The sequence below is a fragment of the Cajanus cajan genome, chromosome 6 (genome assembly GCF_000230855.2).
Source record: "Cajanus cajan strain Asha chromosome 6, NIPB_CcT2T_4, whole genome shotgun sequence".
In the NCBI taxonomy this organism is placed as follows: Eukaryota; Viridiplantae; Streptophyta; class Magnoliopsida; order Fabales; family Fabaceae; genus Cajanus; species Cajanus cajan.
This window is the reverse complement of record NC_138522.1, coordinates 13,156,431-13,171,582: the sequence shown is the minus strand read 5'-3', so window position 1 is coordinate 13,171,582 and position 15,152 is coordinate 13,156,431. Positions and strand designations below refer to the sequence as shown.

At 41.8% G+C, this 15,152-nt stretch overlaps 2 protein-coding genes across 2 annotated transcripts; both read left to right on the top strand.

Moving 5' to 3' along the window:
• The first annotated feature begins 1,444 nt into the window (after nt 1-1,444).
• LOC109815974 (exocyst complex component EXO70E2-like) lies at nt 1,445-4,498 on the top strand. Its single transcript, XM_020380812.3, has one exon. The coding sequence runs from the start codon at nt 2,435-2,437 to the stop codon at nt 4,343-4,345; it is 1,911 nt and encodes a 636-aa protein (XP_020236401.1). The 5' UTR covers nt 1,445-2,434; the 3' UTR covers nt 4,346-4,498.
• An 803-nt stretch (nt 4,499-5,301) lies between these two features.
• LOC145958566 (uncharacterized) lies at nt 5,302-7,422 on the top strand. The gene has a single exon (XM_083076073.1). The coding sequence runs from the start codon at nt 5,302-5,304 to the stop codon at nt 7,420-7,422; it is 2,121 nt and encodes a 706-aa protein (XP_082932199.1).
• Nucleotides 7,423-15,152: the final 7,730 nt, after the last annotated feature.

Sequence of the window (15,152 nt, the reverse complement as noted above, 5' to 3'; positions counted from 1 at the left end):
AAAAATGAAATTTGGGGCTAATCTCACTACTCACCAAATACTCCATACTTTAGAGAGAACTCTCATATAATTATAAATAAAAACACATATTTTCTCCAATTAAATCATATAAAAAAACAATTTCACAAATCTTTAATAATTAAATAAAACACGCATAATTATCATTTAAAAAAGCTTCTAATTATTTTATTAAATTCTTTTAATTAATTAAAACATATTTTAAATAATTTTATTATTTTAAAAGCCTTACATCAAGAATGCTTAATATATATATATATATATATATATATATATATATATATATATATATGAATAAAATTCCTTGAAAACACAAGTGTCTGTGCCTGATGTTTTATATATAGTCGTTGTCTTAAACTTCATATCGTTAATTTTAAAAGCTTTTCCGTAGGATTCATATTCACTAACTTTGAAACATGAAAGTTATGGTAACTTAAATGTATTTAAACTATTATATTTATAAAAATAAATCAGATTGTGACACGTATTCAATATATATTTTGACTTAAATGTACACGTGTCATAATCTAATTTATTTTTATAAATTCAATAATTTAAATGTATTAAGTTATCATAACTTTCTTTTCATAAAGTCAGAAAATCCATTTCCTTTTCGGTAATGTTGACTACCTCTTTCCTACGAAAAGAAAAGGAAGGAGGAGAGGATAGCAAAGCAAAGAAATAGGCAAAGTACAAAACTATGCTGGTTTGACTGCAAAGAAATGGACGTGAGAATAAATAAAAAAGGTATGTTTGCAAAATATGAAGAAATGAATAGTGTGTGAAAATAAAAAGTAATTGACTGAATTTTATTTTATTTTATTTTATTGTAATGGATTGTTACATTTGCGATTTTTATTTTTTTAATTATTGAAAACGTGTACTATTAGTTTTATCGATTTATATTTTGATTTAACTGATTCAATAAAATAAATTTCTTTTTTTTTTGTTGATAATTGATTCAAAATTTCAAACAATTATTTAATTTAAAATTAAATTTAAATATTTTTCTTTTTCTTTTATTTCTTTTTTCGGTAATTCTTTTCTATCAAACATTTTTATTTCTATATATATTTTTTCTTTTCTATTTCTGTTTTTTCTTCAATTTTTTTATTATATTTTTACTTTTTCTAACCAAACACATCTTAAGTTGAAACGAAGTCGTCTTATTAACTTTGTAAATCACATGACAGAAATATTTAAATTTGACATAATTTTTTAAAATTTTATAAATACAATTTTAAATTTTTAATCGCTTAAAAGTTTAACCCTAAATTCTTCATACAATTCTATATATTTCAATAAAATAAAAATATCCATAAGTCTATAAAGAAGTGCATTATAAAAATTATGAATAAAGAAAAGAGAAAAGCAAACGGACTAAGGAAGTGTGTACTTAGATTTCAACAAGATCACAGGAACACACACAACACAGACATATTGACCAGTGCACATTTTCTCGTTAATTTCTTCGATTCCTAGTTTCGTTAATACTATTACTAGTGACATGCCTTGTCCGTCAAAAGTCAAAAGCCTTGTTGGAATAAACTTGCAGACCAAATCTCCTCCACAATTTTCTTTTCTTTTTCTCTACCCAACAAACTTCATTTCATCTTTCTCTTCACAATTTTCAAATTCTTATCATCCAATTTTCTCTTTCTTCACAAAATTAGCCCCCACTCTCTCAATTTCTTACATCTTTGTCTCAGCTTTCATTTGGTTGGTCCTTTCTTATGGCTTGTACTTTGCAGTGATTTTTATCTGAATTATGTGCTAAATCTATGAACTGAATGTGATTTTCAGTGTCTTTTTTTTTCTTCCTAAAAAAGAAACAGAAAATTTGCTTTTAGTCAGTTACAGTGATTCTTAATTGGGAGGGTAGGCGTTTGTGTGAGGGTCAATTGGGTGAGTTCTTCATTTCTTGTGACAATTTTGTTTTAGTTTTGGAGTTTGGAGATTGTGTTTGGTGTTGGTGGATTATTATTTGATTATAAATCCTCTTTCTTCCATTTTTGTTGGGACTAGTTTCGGTTACTTTGTGTTTTTCTTGATAATGGAAAGGGGCATGAAAAGTTAAGGGGAGAAGAACACTAGAAAGAGTTCTTTCAAATTATCCATCCATTCCTTCATTCATCTCTACTTGATAACTTTCATTTTCAGGCTTCAAACTTTTTAGGTTTTAACCACTTATTGTCCTTGAATTCTTGTTCCTATGAGGAAAAAATGGTGTATTCTTTCATTTTTACCAGCTTTCTTTCAATTTTTCATGCTACAAGGTTAGCTTTTGCAACCATCAATTCTTTGCAAGCTGAACCCATCAATCCTTTCTTTCTATGTACACATGACTTTACACTGATTTTAAATTAGGGGGTGAATTTTGGTGTGGATTTCTCCTTGCTCTTTAATTTTTGCTGATATGGAGGAACATAAATCTGTTATCTCCACCTGGGAACAAGATCAACATGTGGTTGCTGCTGCTCAGCACATTTTGAAGGCACTAGCAACAAGTAAGAGTGTATCTGATGACTTGAGAAAAACCCTTTTGGATCTTGAGACCCAGTTGTCTGCAATTTCCACAGTCAATGAGGAAACAGGAAGTGGCATCAAGCAATTAGAGAGACAGCTTAAGTGTGCTGAAGACAAGATAATGAGGTTGGAGGCAAACCCTTCTTCCATGACATGGGACTCTAGCCCCAATGAGTCTTCTGAGTGTTTGAAAGTTGTTGGTGAAATCCAAGCACTGACTCAGAGTTTGGAAAGCTTTTCTGTGGATGAAAACTGGAAGCAGAAGGAACTTCTTGAGAGGGCTAATTCAATTCTGCAGGTTGCTATGTCAAGGCTTGAGCAAGAGTTGGTCCACATTCTTGGTCAACATAAGCAATACTTTGAGCCTGAGTACATGTCTTTCCATTCTAATAGAGTGGATATGGTGTATGATGAATTGTTTCAATCAGTTGAGGATGAACCAATCGATGAGACCCCGCAGAGTAGCAGCCAATCCGAGGCCAGCACCATTGATCTGGTGAATCCAGCAGTGATTCAAAATCTCAAGAGCATTGCAAATGCCATGTTTGGCTCAAAATACCATCAGGAATTCTGTCAGGTGTTCGTTACTTCCAGGAGGGATGCTTTGGCTGAGTATTTTGTCATTCTTGAGATGGAAAAATTGTGCATTGAGGATGTGCTGAAATTGGATTGGCATTGCCTGAACCGTGAGATGAAGAAATGGATTCGAGCCATGAAGATCATTGTTCGTGTGTATCTTGTCAGTGAAAAGCGATTATGTAAGCAAATCCTTGGAGACTTTGGATCCTTTTACCAATGTTGCTTTTCTGAAATTTCTCAGAGTTTTATGCTACACCTGTTGAATTTTGGTGAGGCAGTGGCAATGGGAACACACACACCAGAAAAATTGTTTCGTTTACTTGACATGTATGAGGTTTTGGAGCTTCTTGCCGTGGATGTAGACATTTTGTTCTTTGAAGAAATTGGTTCTTTTGTTAGGGGAGAGTTTCACAAGCTTCTAAGGAGATTGGGTGAAACTGTCAAGTCTACATTTCTGGCATTCAGAAGTGCTGTTGCAACTAACCCTTCAAAGACCCCTTTGCCTCAAGGGGGAGTTCACCATGCTACCAAGTATGTCATGAATTACATCATGACACTAGCTGAATATGGTGACACCCTTAATCTCCTTCTTGTTGATGAAAGTTCAACCGATCCTGCAGGCAACAAACATGACACCCCATCTCTCTCATTGTGTCCAATGGCTTGCCAATTTCGCTCAATCACCACAGCTCTAGAATCCAACTTGGTCAACAAGTCCAAGTTATACAAAGATGTGGCTTTGCAACACTTTTTCATGATGAACAACATTTATTACATGGTGCAAAAGGTCAAGTGCTCTGACCTGAGCCACTTCTTTGGAGACTGCTGGCTCCGCCAGCACACCGCCAAGTATCAGCGCCAGGCAAGGTGCTATGAAGGGGTCACTTGGGGCTCAGTACTTTCCATGCTCATGCATGATGGTGTGTCAAGTTGTGCTTCTCAGAGAACCTTGAAGAAAAGGTGCAAAGGGTTCAACACTGCCTTTGCTGAAGTATACAAGACCCAAACAGGGTGGTGCATAGCAGAACCTCAACTTCGTGAGGATCTACAAATTTCAGTGTCTCAGATGGTGGTTCCTGCATACAGCACATACATTGGGAGAAACTCATCCAACATTGCTGACAAGTATATCAAGTACACTGTTGATGATCTACAAAGTTATATTTTGGACCTCTTCCAAGGGTCACCAAAATCTTTGCACTATTCTCATCACAGAAAGTGAAGGGTCTTGAGTTTCATTTTTCAGAGATCATTGATTCATTGTATATATTGCGTGTAATTTGGCAAAATGACATCACAGTCTTAGTTTAGCTTAGGGAGGCAGTTACGTTTGTTTTCCATTGACATCAAATAAATTAATATGGTCTTACCTGTTGATAGTGGTGCTCACATATGCATTATATATGATAAATATTATATATATATATATATATATATAATTCATAATAAATATGTATTTTTAATATTTAAATTAGATTAATATTGTACCGGGAGGACCCTATCGGTCACGTTGACCAACACGTGCCGTTCTATCAGACACTCATGCGAACTGGACCATACCCAAGGCTGACGTTAGCATCGGCTCGGCTTATAGCCGAAGGCTGAGATTAGTCAACTGGCACATGTCGGCTTGGCTGAAGGCCGATGCAAACAGCATGATGTATCCCCGCATACTATGTATCGACTCGGCCCAATGCCGATCCGATAGGATTACCAAGTAAACGTTTACCGGCCCGGTCAACAGCCGAAGACATGCAACCCTCCAAGCATTAGCTTGTCGGCTCGGCAACGTGCCGATAGGTTAAACAGGTTATAGTACAAATCACAGTTAACAAGGACAAGTGCATAATTAAGACATGGTTAGCTGATTAGCATCGTATTACCTAATTTGGTAAAGATTAGGATAGGCCCACCACATTCAGGCCCATGTCAGGTATTATAAATAGGTCACACGTAACGAGGTACGTCCCTGTTCATTAATTACCCTAGAATATCGTGCTTGTCCTAACTTGAGCGTCGGAGTACCTTTTGCAGATACCTCCCCCCTCTAAAGAGTCCGTTTGAAGCATCCGTTCAGCCCTTCTCACTAAGAAGACTACGGGTGTACCCTCAGGCAGGTACATTTTGGCGCCCACCGTGGGGCCGAACCGATAGCTGTGAAGACTTTTTGAAGACATTATGGCAAAGACAAGAAGAAACAACGTTGAAGACCACCAGTCTGAAGATGAGCACCAGTCCGGGGCGGACAATGCCAAGACAGTAGAGGAGACAAACTTGACTGATATGGTACGCCAAATGAAGGAAGAAATGGCCGCCATGAAACAGCAGCGAGAAAGAGATGCCACCGAGATGGCCGCGTTGCGAGCAGAGAATGCTGCCCTCAAGAACCAGTACAGGGATCCCACATGGAAACCCTCTGAGACAACCCAGGGGTCGTTCCACTCGCACGGCCATCACACCTTTATCCCACACACTTCTGTTGCTGCCCCAGCCGTCCATGCTTCGGTTAGCCGGCCGATACAATCGACGCCGGCCGGAGCACACCGACACCCATTTACCCCAAACATCATGCAGTCTGCACTTCTTGACCATTGGAAGTCCTTGCCTCTAGACAAGTATGATGGTACCACCGACCCAGATGAGCACGTCGACGTGTTCTTAACTCAAGTTACTCTAAGCACTACTGATGACGCCGCCTTGTGCCGAATCTTCCCAACATCATTAAAAGGGCGAGCACTGAGTTGGTTTACTTGGCTTCCTGCTAATTCTGTTGACTCGTTCAACACATTAGCCTCCCAGTTCACCATTCAGTTCGCTACAAGCCGGCCTCACCAGTTGACCTCTTTGGCACTAGTTAGCATCCGTCAGGAGAAAAAGGAGTCCCTTCGGGCGTTCATGAGCCGATTCAACAAGGCGGCGCTTGAAATCCGAGACCTGAACCCTGCTGTAGCTCTGCACCACCTTACCACCGCCTTGAAACCAGGGCCTTTCGCCAACAGCATTTGTAAGAAACCGCCTACTAACATGGATGATTTGCGTCGGCGAGCTGACAAATACATGCAGATGGAAGAATTGGCTGAGTTCCGGAACCAAGCCCGGGCGGAGGTGTCGGCAAAACTTGACAAACCGGCCGAGACTAATTTTCGGAGTCGTCCGAAAGAGCTGATTCCTCGCGAGAAGCCTCCTCGCATGCCGAGATACTCACAATACACACCACTTAATACAAACAGATCGGCCGTCCTAGAGCAAGCACTTGCCTCAGAAGTGCTAGCAGTCCCAAAACGAGCTTGGACCCCTCCCAGGGCTGATACAACAAAGTCTTGCAGGTACCACCGTAATCGGGGGCATTCCACAGAGGAATGCGCAGCTTTGAAAGACAAAATTGAAGACTTAATCAAGCAGGGGCAACTGCAAGGCTTCATAGACCGTTCGACCTCATCCCGACACGCCGACCGGTCTCGGCGGCAAGATCAGCCCGAGCAGAGGAGAACAGGAACGCACTCATACTGGGAACGTAGTCGGTCGAGAGATAGGCGAGAGGAAGAGCCTTCGGCGCAACCTAGGCGGGTCATCAACACCATAGCCGGTGGATTCACTGGCGGGGGCTCATCCTCATCGGCCCAACGAAGACACCTACGAGCCGTTCGGCACGTGCATGCAGTAGAAACAGCTCGTCGCCGCCTTCCTACCATCACTTTCACTGAGGCCGACTTCAAAGGCATCGACCCGGATCAAGATGATCCGATGGTAATCAGTGTTGAAATTCACAACTGTATTGTACGTAAAACATTGGTTGATCAGGGAAGTTCAGACGACATCCTGTACTGGAACACGTTCAAGCAGTTGGGTATTCCAGAATCCGAGCTAATTCCTTATGATGAACCTCTGGTTGGGTTCTCAGGCGAACGAGTCAAGACAAAGGGATATATCAAGTTGTCAACCCGGTTTGGGTTTGAAGGAGCCGAATATCGTGACATCTCGGTCAAATATGTGGTAGTTCATGCCAGCACATCTTATAATATTCTACTCGGCCGGCCGTCCCTGAATCGGCTTGGGGCGGTTGTATCCACCCCTCATTTAGCCATGAAGTTCCCGGCCGAGTCAGGGCGAGTCATCACGGTCCATGCTGATCAGAAGACTGCGCGAGAGTGCTACTTTGCCAGCTTGCGATTACCAAGAGTGAAGGACGAAGCGCCTAAGGAGCCGAGAGGTGTTCACTCGGTGTCACAGCAATCGGCCATGGACCTCGATCCCCGGATCGATCAAGAAGAGAGGGTAGAACCTATTGAAGATAAGTAATCGATTCAAGTTGGAGCTTCGGACTCCCAGCTTACTTACCTAGGGACCGTCCTCTCTGAACAAGAAAAGAGTGCTATCGGACAAGTAATTCTTGACAACAAAGACTAGTTTGCATGGCATCCCTCCGACATGCCTGACATTGACCCGGATTTCCTTTGCCACAAGCTTTCAATCAGCAAAGAGGCAAAGCCGATTGCACAGCGGCGTCGAAAGGCCGGAGAAGAGAGGAAAGCCGCAATCGAAGTTGAAGTATCAAAACTTCTAGATGCTCAGTTTATCCGAGAAGTGCACTATACGACATGGCTGGCCAACGTTGTCATGGTTCGGAAACCGAATGGAAAGTGGCGTATGTGTACTGATTACACAAACTTGAACAAAGCCTGTCCGAAAGACGCCTACCCATTGCCGAATATTGACCGACTCGTTGATGGAGCATCGGGTCACAAATTCTTGTCTTTCTTGGATGCATACTCGAGATACAACCAGATCAGTATGCATCCCCAAGATGAAGAAAAGACGACATTCATTACTGAAACGGCCAACTACTGCTATCGGGTCATGCCGTTTGGGTTGAAAAATGCCGGAGCCACGTATCAGCGTTTGATGAATAAAATTTTTCATCAACAGATTGGTCGAAGTATGGAAGTGTATGTTGACGACATGGTCGTCAAAACAAGCGACATTTCCACGCACGTGCGTGACCTGGCTAATGTCTTCCAAGCGCTTCGGCAACATCAGATGACACTTAATCCCGAAAAATGCGTGTTCGGGGTCTCAGGTGGAAAATTTCTGGGGTTCATGTTGTCCAACCGAGGCATTGAAGCAAACCCCGACAAATGCCAAACCATTCTGGATATGAAAAGTCCAGGTACTCTGAAAGAGGTTCAGAAGTTGGCAGGCCGACTCACCTCACTCTCTCGGTTCCTTCCTTGCCTAGCCGAGATAGCTAAACCTATCCTTCTCTTACTGAAGAAGACGGAGCGGTTCAGATGGACCCCAGAGTGTGAAGCATCATTCCAACAATTCAAGGAGCGTCTCAGTACACCTCCGATCCTTTCCAAACCAGTTGCCAACCTCGGCATGGTTGTGTATTTAGCTGTCTCCGGCACTTCAATCAGTGCCGTCCTGATTCAAGAGAAGCAAGACGAACAACAACCGGTGTATTTCATCAGTCGAACACTACAGGATGCCGAACGACGCTACCAGTTGATAGAAAAAGTAGCCTTAGGGCTCATCTACACCGCCTGTCGGCTCAGGCAGTATTTCCAAAGTCACAAGATAGTTGTCCGAACTGATTGTCCAATTGCAAAAGTCCTAAGAAAACCAGAGATTGCCGGCCAGATGATGGCATGGTCGGTCGAGCTTTCAGAGTTCGACGTATCTTTCGAGCCAAGAGGCCCCATCAAGTCACAGCATTTAGCCGACTTTGTCAACGAGCTCACTCCTCCAGGTCGTTTTGAAGACGAACCATGGACCATGCATGTCGATGGATCCTATAATGCCCAAGGAAGTGGGGCAGGTATAATTCTGGCTAGTCCCTCAGGCATCACCATAGAACAATCCCTCCGCTTCGGCTTCCGAGCATCTAACAACCAAGCGGAATATGAAGCCTTGCTAGCCGGGATGCGGTTAGCAACCGAGATGGGCGTGAAAAAAGTCAGATGCTGGACCGACTCGAAAATCGTGGCTGAGCAGGTCAATGATAACTTTCAGGTCAAAGACTCCAATCTGTTGCAATACTACCACCTCTTCCAAGAACTCAAGGACGACTTTACTGAGGTTCAAATACGACACATTCTACGAAGCAACAATGAACGAGCCGATCAGTTAGCTCAGCTCGCCAACAGCCGGAAACCAGGACAATTGCGCACAACCATTCACCTGGAGATTCCTTCCCCAAGTGTGACAGTGGAGTGCATGACAACTGACACTCAGACATCGACCTAGATGACGGCCATCCTGAGTTTTATTGTCCGAGGGGAATTACCAACTGATCTGATAGAAGCCAAAAAGATACGAACACAAGCGGTCGGTACTCCATAGTAGCCGACGAGCTCTACAGGCGAGGATTCTCCACCCCGTTGCTCAAATGCGTCGACAACCTACAAGCCGATTATGTTATGCGGGAAGTCCATGAAGGTATTTGTGGTTCTCATTCCGGGGGGCGAACCTTGGCAGCCAAGGTCCTGCGTGCCGGATACTATTGACCAACTTTGAAAGGAGATTGTGCTGAGTTTGTTAAAAAATGTGTACAATGTCAAAAGCATGGAAACCTCATCCACGCTTCGGCTACCGAGTTGCACAGTATCAGCTCCCCGTGGTCGTTTGCTTTGTGGGGGATAGACGTGCTCGGTCCGTTCCCTATAGCAAAAGGCCAGGTTAAATTCCTTCTCGTCGCGGTAGATTACTTTACAAAGTGGATAGAAGCCGAGCCGCTCGCCTGCATCTCCGCAGCCAACGTTCAGAAGTTTGTTTGGAAAAATCTGGTTACCCGTTTCGGCATCCCGTATGCCATTGTGTCGGACAATGGTCTTCAATTCACTGATAAGAAGTTCAACATTTTCCTTGAAAACCTTGGCATTTGGCACCGATTCACATCAATGGAGCATCCTCAGTCAAACGGGCAGGCCGAAGCAGCCAACAAGGTTATACTCACTAAGCTCAAGAAGAGACTCGGTTCGGCAAAAGGAGCATGAGCCGAAGAGCTACCAGAAGTCCTTTGGGCATATCGATGCACCCCCCAATCAACCACCAAGGAGACGCCTTTTCGCCTAACATACGGCGCGGATGCGATGATCCCAGTTGAAGTAGGGGAACCGTCCTTCAGGCGACAACACTTCCATGAGGAGTCTAATGACGACTCACTCCAAGCCGAATTGGATGTTCTGGATGAAATACGAACGAACGCGCAGATAGTGGCCAAGGCATGTAAACAACGCATGACCCGACGCTTTAATTCCAATCTAAAGCCGAGGACATTTCATGAGGGTGACCTCGTGTGAAGAGCAACCGGGTCGGCAAGGCGCAACTCCTCTGAAGGAAAGCTGGCGGCCAATTGGGATGGCCCATTCCGGATACGACATGCCCTCCACAATGGGACTTACAAGTTAGAAGAACTGTCGGGCAAGATCATACCAAGAACTTGGAACTCCACTCATTTGAAGACATATTACAGCTAAACTTGTATTTACATTTCAACTACGTGTAAAATGATGCACTCTTTTCCTTGAACCGATCTTTTTTCCTCTTATAAAATTGTGAAAAGGGGTTTTTGGTCGGCAAGGTTTTTAACGAGGCATCAGTCCATTAATGAAAAAGCATTCTCAGTATTCAAGCTTGTCAACATTATTGCGTCCTTATGTTAAAATTTTACAAGTCTTCCCTCCCGAGATGTCTCTCGGCCAAGGATGTGACTTTCATTAATTTCACAAGTCTTCCCTCCCGGGATGTCTCTCGGCCAAGGATGTGACTTTCACTGATTTTACAAGTCTTCCCTCCCGAGATGTCTTTCGGCCAAGGATGTGACTTTCATTAATTTCACAAGTCTTCCCTCCCGAGATGTCTCTCGGCCAAGGATGTGACTTTCATTAATTTCACAAGTCTTCCCTCTCGAGATGTCTCTCGGCCAAGGATGTGACTTTCATTAATTTCACAAGTCTTCCCTCCCGAGATGTCTCTCGGCCAAGGATGTGACTTTCATTAATTTCACAAGTCTTCCCTCCCGAGATGTCTCTCGGCCAAGGATGTGACTTTCACTGATTTTACAAGTCTTCCCTCCCGAGGTGTCTCTCGGCCAAGGATGTGACTTTCATTAATTTCACAAGTCTTCCCTCCCGAGATGTCTCTCGGCCAAGGATGTGACTTTCACTGATTTTACAAGTCTTCCCTCCCGAGATGTCTCTCGGCCAAGGATGTGACTTTCATTAATTCACAAGTCTTCCCTCCCGAGATGTCTCTCGGCCAAGGATGCGACTTTAGTTAATTTTCCCTCCCATCTTTCTCGAATAAGGAGGCGGCTTACATCAATCGAGTTGTTATCATCTAAAGAAAAATTTACACCAATATGTAACGGCAACGAAAGTAAAATTCATTCAATAAGGCACTACTGGCCTTGCAAAAGATACATTAAAGAAGAGGCACTATCGGCCCAACATTACACAAACCAAGAAAAAAGCTTAAGACCTAACCTCCGGTTCCCCCTGAACCGGACCATCTTCCGGCGCACCCTCCTCGTACGTCGTCACCTCCTCATTCGGCCCAGCTGGCCGTGTCGGGGCCTCCTCATCGGCTTGTTGGTCAGGAGGGATAGAAGTCAGGTCCACCAACTTCCCCTAGAAGAAGTCCTTGGTCATGTCCAGGTGAAATTCAGGGGGGAAGTCGCCGAAGAAGCATGCTTGTCGGGCAGCCTGAGCAAAGCTAGCCTGATGTTGAGTTAAGTCCTTGTTGCGCGCTTTCTCCTGGTAAGCCCCGAAAGCAACCCTCTCGGCCTCCAACTCCTTGCTCAGAACAGCAACCTTCTCTGTCTCACTTTTCAAAGCAAGTTCAAGACGCTGAACCTTTAGAGCCAGGTCATCAGCTGTTCGACCCCGACGATCCACCTCGGCCTGGTATTTGGTGTTGGCCGTTTGGGCATCAGTAAGCGCCGCCAGCGTCTCTTGGTGAGACTTCTCCTGCTCAGCTAGCTGCCGACGTAATCCATCGGCCTCGCCATTTGGCTTCATCACGATTCTTTGGGCTAAAGCCACAGCACGCACTTGGAATTCACAAAAGAAGCTCCATTTCTGAGCCGAGGTCATACGACTCAGCACCCCTTGACCCGATTCGGAGGTCAAGTCTTGGCTCAGAAAATCCTGAGCGTTGACATTGCCGGCCAGAAAACTCGGCCCAGCCAAGCTTTCCAGAACAGATGAACTCGCCACTCGGCGCTGCTTGGCCCGACGGCTCTCTTCCTCGGCCCTGGGGTCAGGCCTTCTTTTTTCAAGCTGGGGCCGATAGGGTTTTTTCGGCCTGACTGTTGGCCCCGCTCCACTACCTTGGGCAGACGGCTGATTCCCGCGCACACCGGTCGGGGCCCTGTTCGTAGTAGTTGCCGCCACTTGATTTCTGATCAGTGTGCGAATATCCAAATCGTCCTCTTCGTGATTTGCCATGATACCTACACACCATTAGTCAAAATCAATGATAACGCAAGAATTTAAAAAAAGTAAGAAAGGTACTATACCAATCAATTCTTCAACTACGTCGGCCAATTCACACAACCGAACCAGAGGACGGCACGGTACTATAACCTGTCGGCTCGGCAACGTGCCGATAGGTTAAACAGGTTATAGTACAAATCACAGTTAACAAGGACAAGTGCATAATTAAGACATGGTTAGCTGATTAGCATCGTATTACCTAATTTGGTAAAGATTAGGATAGGCCCACCACATTCAGGCCCATGTCAGGTATTATAAATAGGTCACACGTAACGAGGTACGTCCCTGTTCATTAATTACCCTAGAATATCGTGCTTGTCCTAACTTGAGCGTCAGATTTCCTTTTGCTGGTACCTACCCCCTCTGAAGAGTCTGTTTGAAGCATCCGTTCGGCCATTTTCACTAAGAAGACTACGAGTGTACCCTCAGGCAGATACAAATATTATGATAAAAATATTAATATTTAAATTTATAATAAAGCTATTTTTAAATTAAAACAAATAGTGAACTAAGAAAATCACACACACGCACGTACATGCCGTATATGCAATGCAATTCTCAATTATGTTTCTTATTTTGTTAAATAAATAACAGAAATTTAAGTTTATGTGTAGTCCATTATACTTTTATATATATATATATATATATATATATATATATATATATATATATATATATATATATATATAGAAAGAGGGAGAGGGGGTCTCAGGTGAGAGAATATTTTATTGTGAGAAATAAGAGGATTAAAATATAACTCTTAGATTAATTTAAGAGGTTAGATTAAATTAGATAATTAAATCCCTAATCACCCATTATTTCTCTCTTCTTTGTTCCTTACTCTATTACTCCCTTTTTTTTCCATGACCTTCTCCTTTCTATTCTTTCATCTCCTCCCTTCTGGTCAACATCGATCATTGGCACAAGCCTGCAATATATATTTTAACCCTCTCATCTCTCACAATATATCGGGTGTTTGTGCATATTCAACCTCTGAATAGCCTCCGTCTCATTATGATCCCCTCTGAACACTGAACTTGAGTAATCCTCCAACAACTCCTTCACTGCCTTCAAGCTTCTCGCGAACGCTTTCTCCCCAACACTCTCTTCGATGTCTCCTTCGACGAAAAATCCCTTAGTATCTTCCCAATGAATGCCTTCACGAACACCTTCACTAATGTTGTGTTGTTGTACTATTCATCGCAAAGGGCATGAGTCATTGCAGCATCGCTTTGCACGAGTCCTCTCTCAAAGGAGAAACCCTAGCCACGAGTTCCTTCGACTCTTCCTCGCTCAGATTAGGGATTTTATTGTGAGAGAATAGAAAGGAGAAGGCTGTGGAGAAAAAAAGAGAGGGAGTAACAAGGGAAGAAGCATAAAAGTATTGAGTGATTAGAGGTTTAATTATCTAATTTAATCTGATCTCTTAACTTACTCCGTTCAATAAAATTTGAAAATCATTTTATATTTCGTTTCATTAATTCAAGTTGACAGATAATTATAAAATCATTTTATACATTAATTTAAATTAATGAAATGAAGTATCAAATGATTTTCAAATTTTTAAAAATTTACAAATTTGATCTATGCATTAAGAACTTTAAATTCAATGGTTGGATCATTGAAATTTGATGTAGACCATAAGTTATTTAACGGAGTAAATTTAAGTAGACTTACTCCTAGAGTAAATGGATCCCTCCTCATATATATATATATATATATATATATATATATATATAATGAGGAGGGTTCAAACAACATCGGTATAACTTTTACCAAGTATTACATCGTTCAATAACTTTATATTAAATGTGAATTTTATAAATCCAACCGTTAGATCGAAAGTTCTTTACTCTTAGATCATATATACAAAATTTTATATTAATCCAAGATTATTTGTTATTTCATTCTTATAAAACAAAATTGACATAATATATTCATTTCAAAATATAAAATATGAATACTTTGATTATTTTCAAGTTGTCGTTCAATTTTAACAAAATTTGATATACAAATGTAAAGTAATATGAACTTTTAATCTAACGGTTAAATTTACAAAATTCACAGTTAATAAAAAGTTATTAAGCAGTGTAATACTTAGTAAAAATTACACCGGTATTATTATAACTCTCCTCTCTCTATATATATAACATGTTTTCTTATTTTATTTTGAATATTTTAATAAATTAGTTTTCACTATTAATAATAATGATCTGGTTTAATGTGATGATTAGGCCAGATCGCCACAACCGGTTATCATTTTACCAATTGATCTTTCTGAGATATCTATTGCTCTTTTTCCTGTGAGTACAGCTGGCAAATTGAATGATGTAAAAGGGGTTGTGTCCGGAAGTGGATTAAAGTTGTGTTTCTTCATTTCCAGTAGTTCTGCTTCTCTCTCCAAAATTAATTCACTATATGACATTAGTCATGGAAAGCATAATTCCCAACATACTTTTCGAAGCATGTTGAAAACAAGGACCAGGACTTAACTTTATTCTTATGTCATACCCAAAACAGCTGGATAAAGAA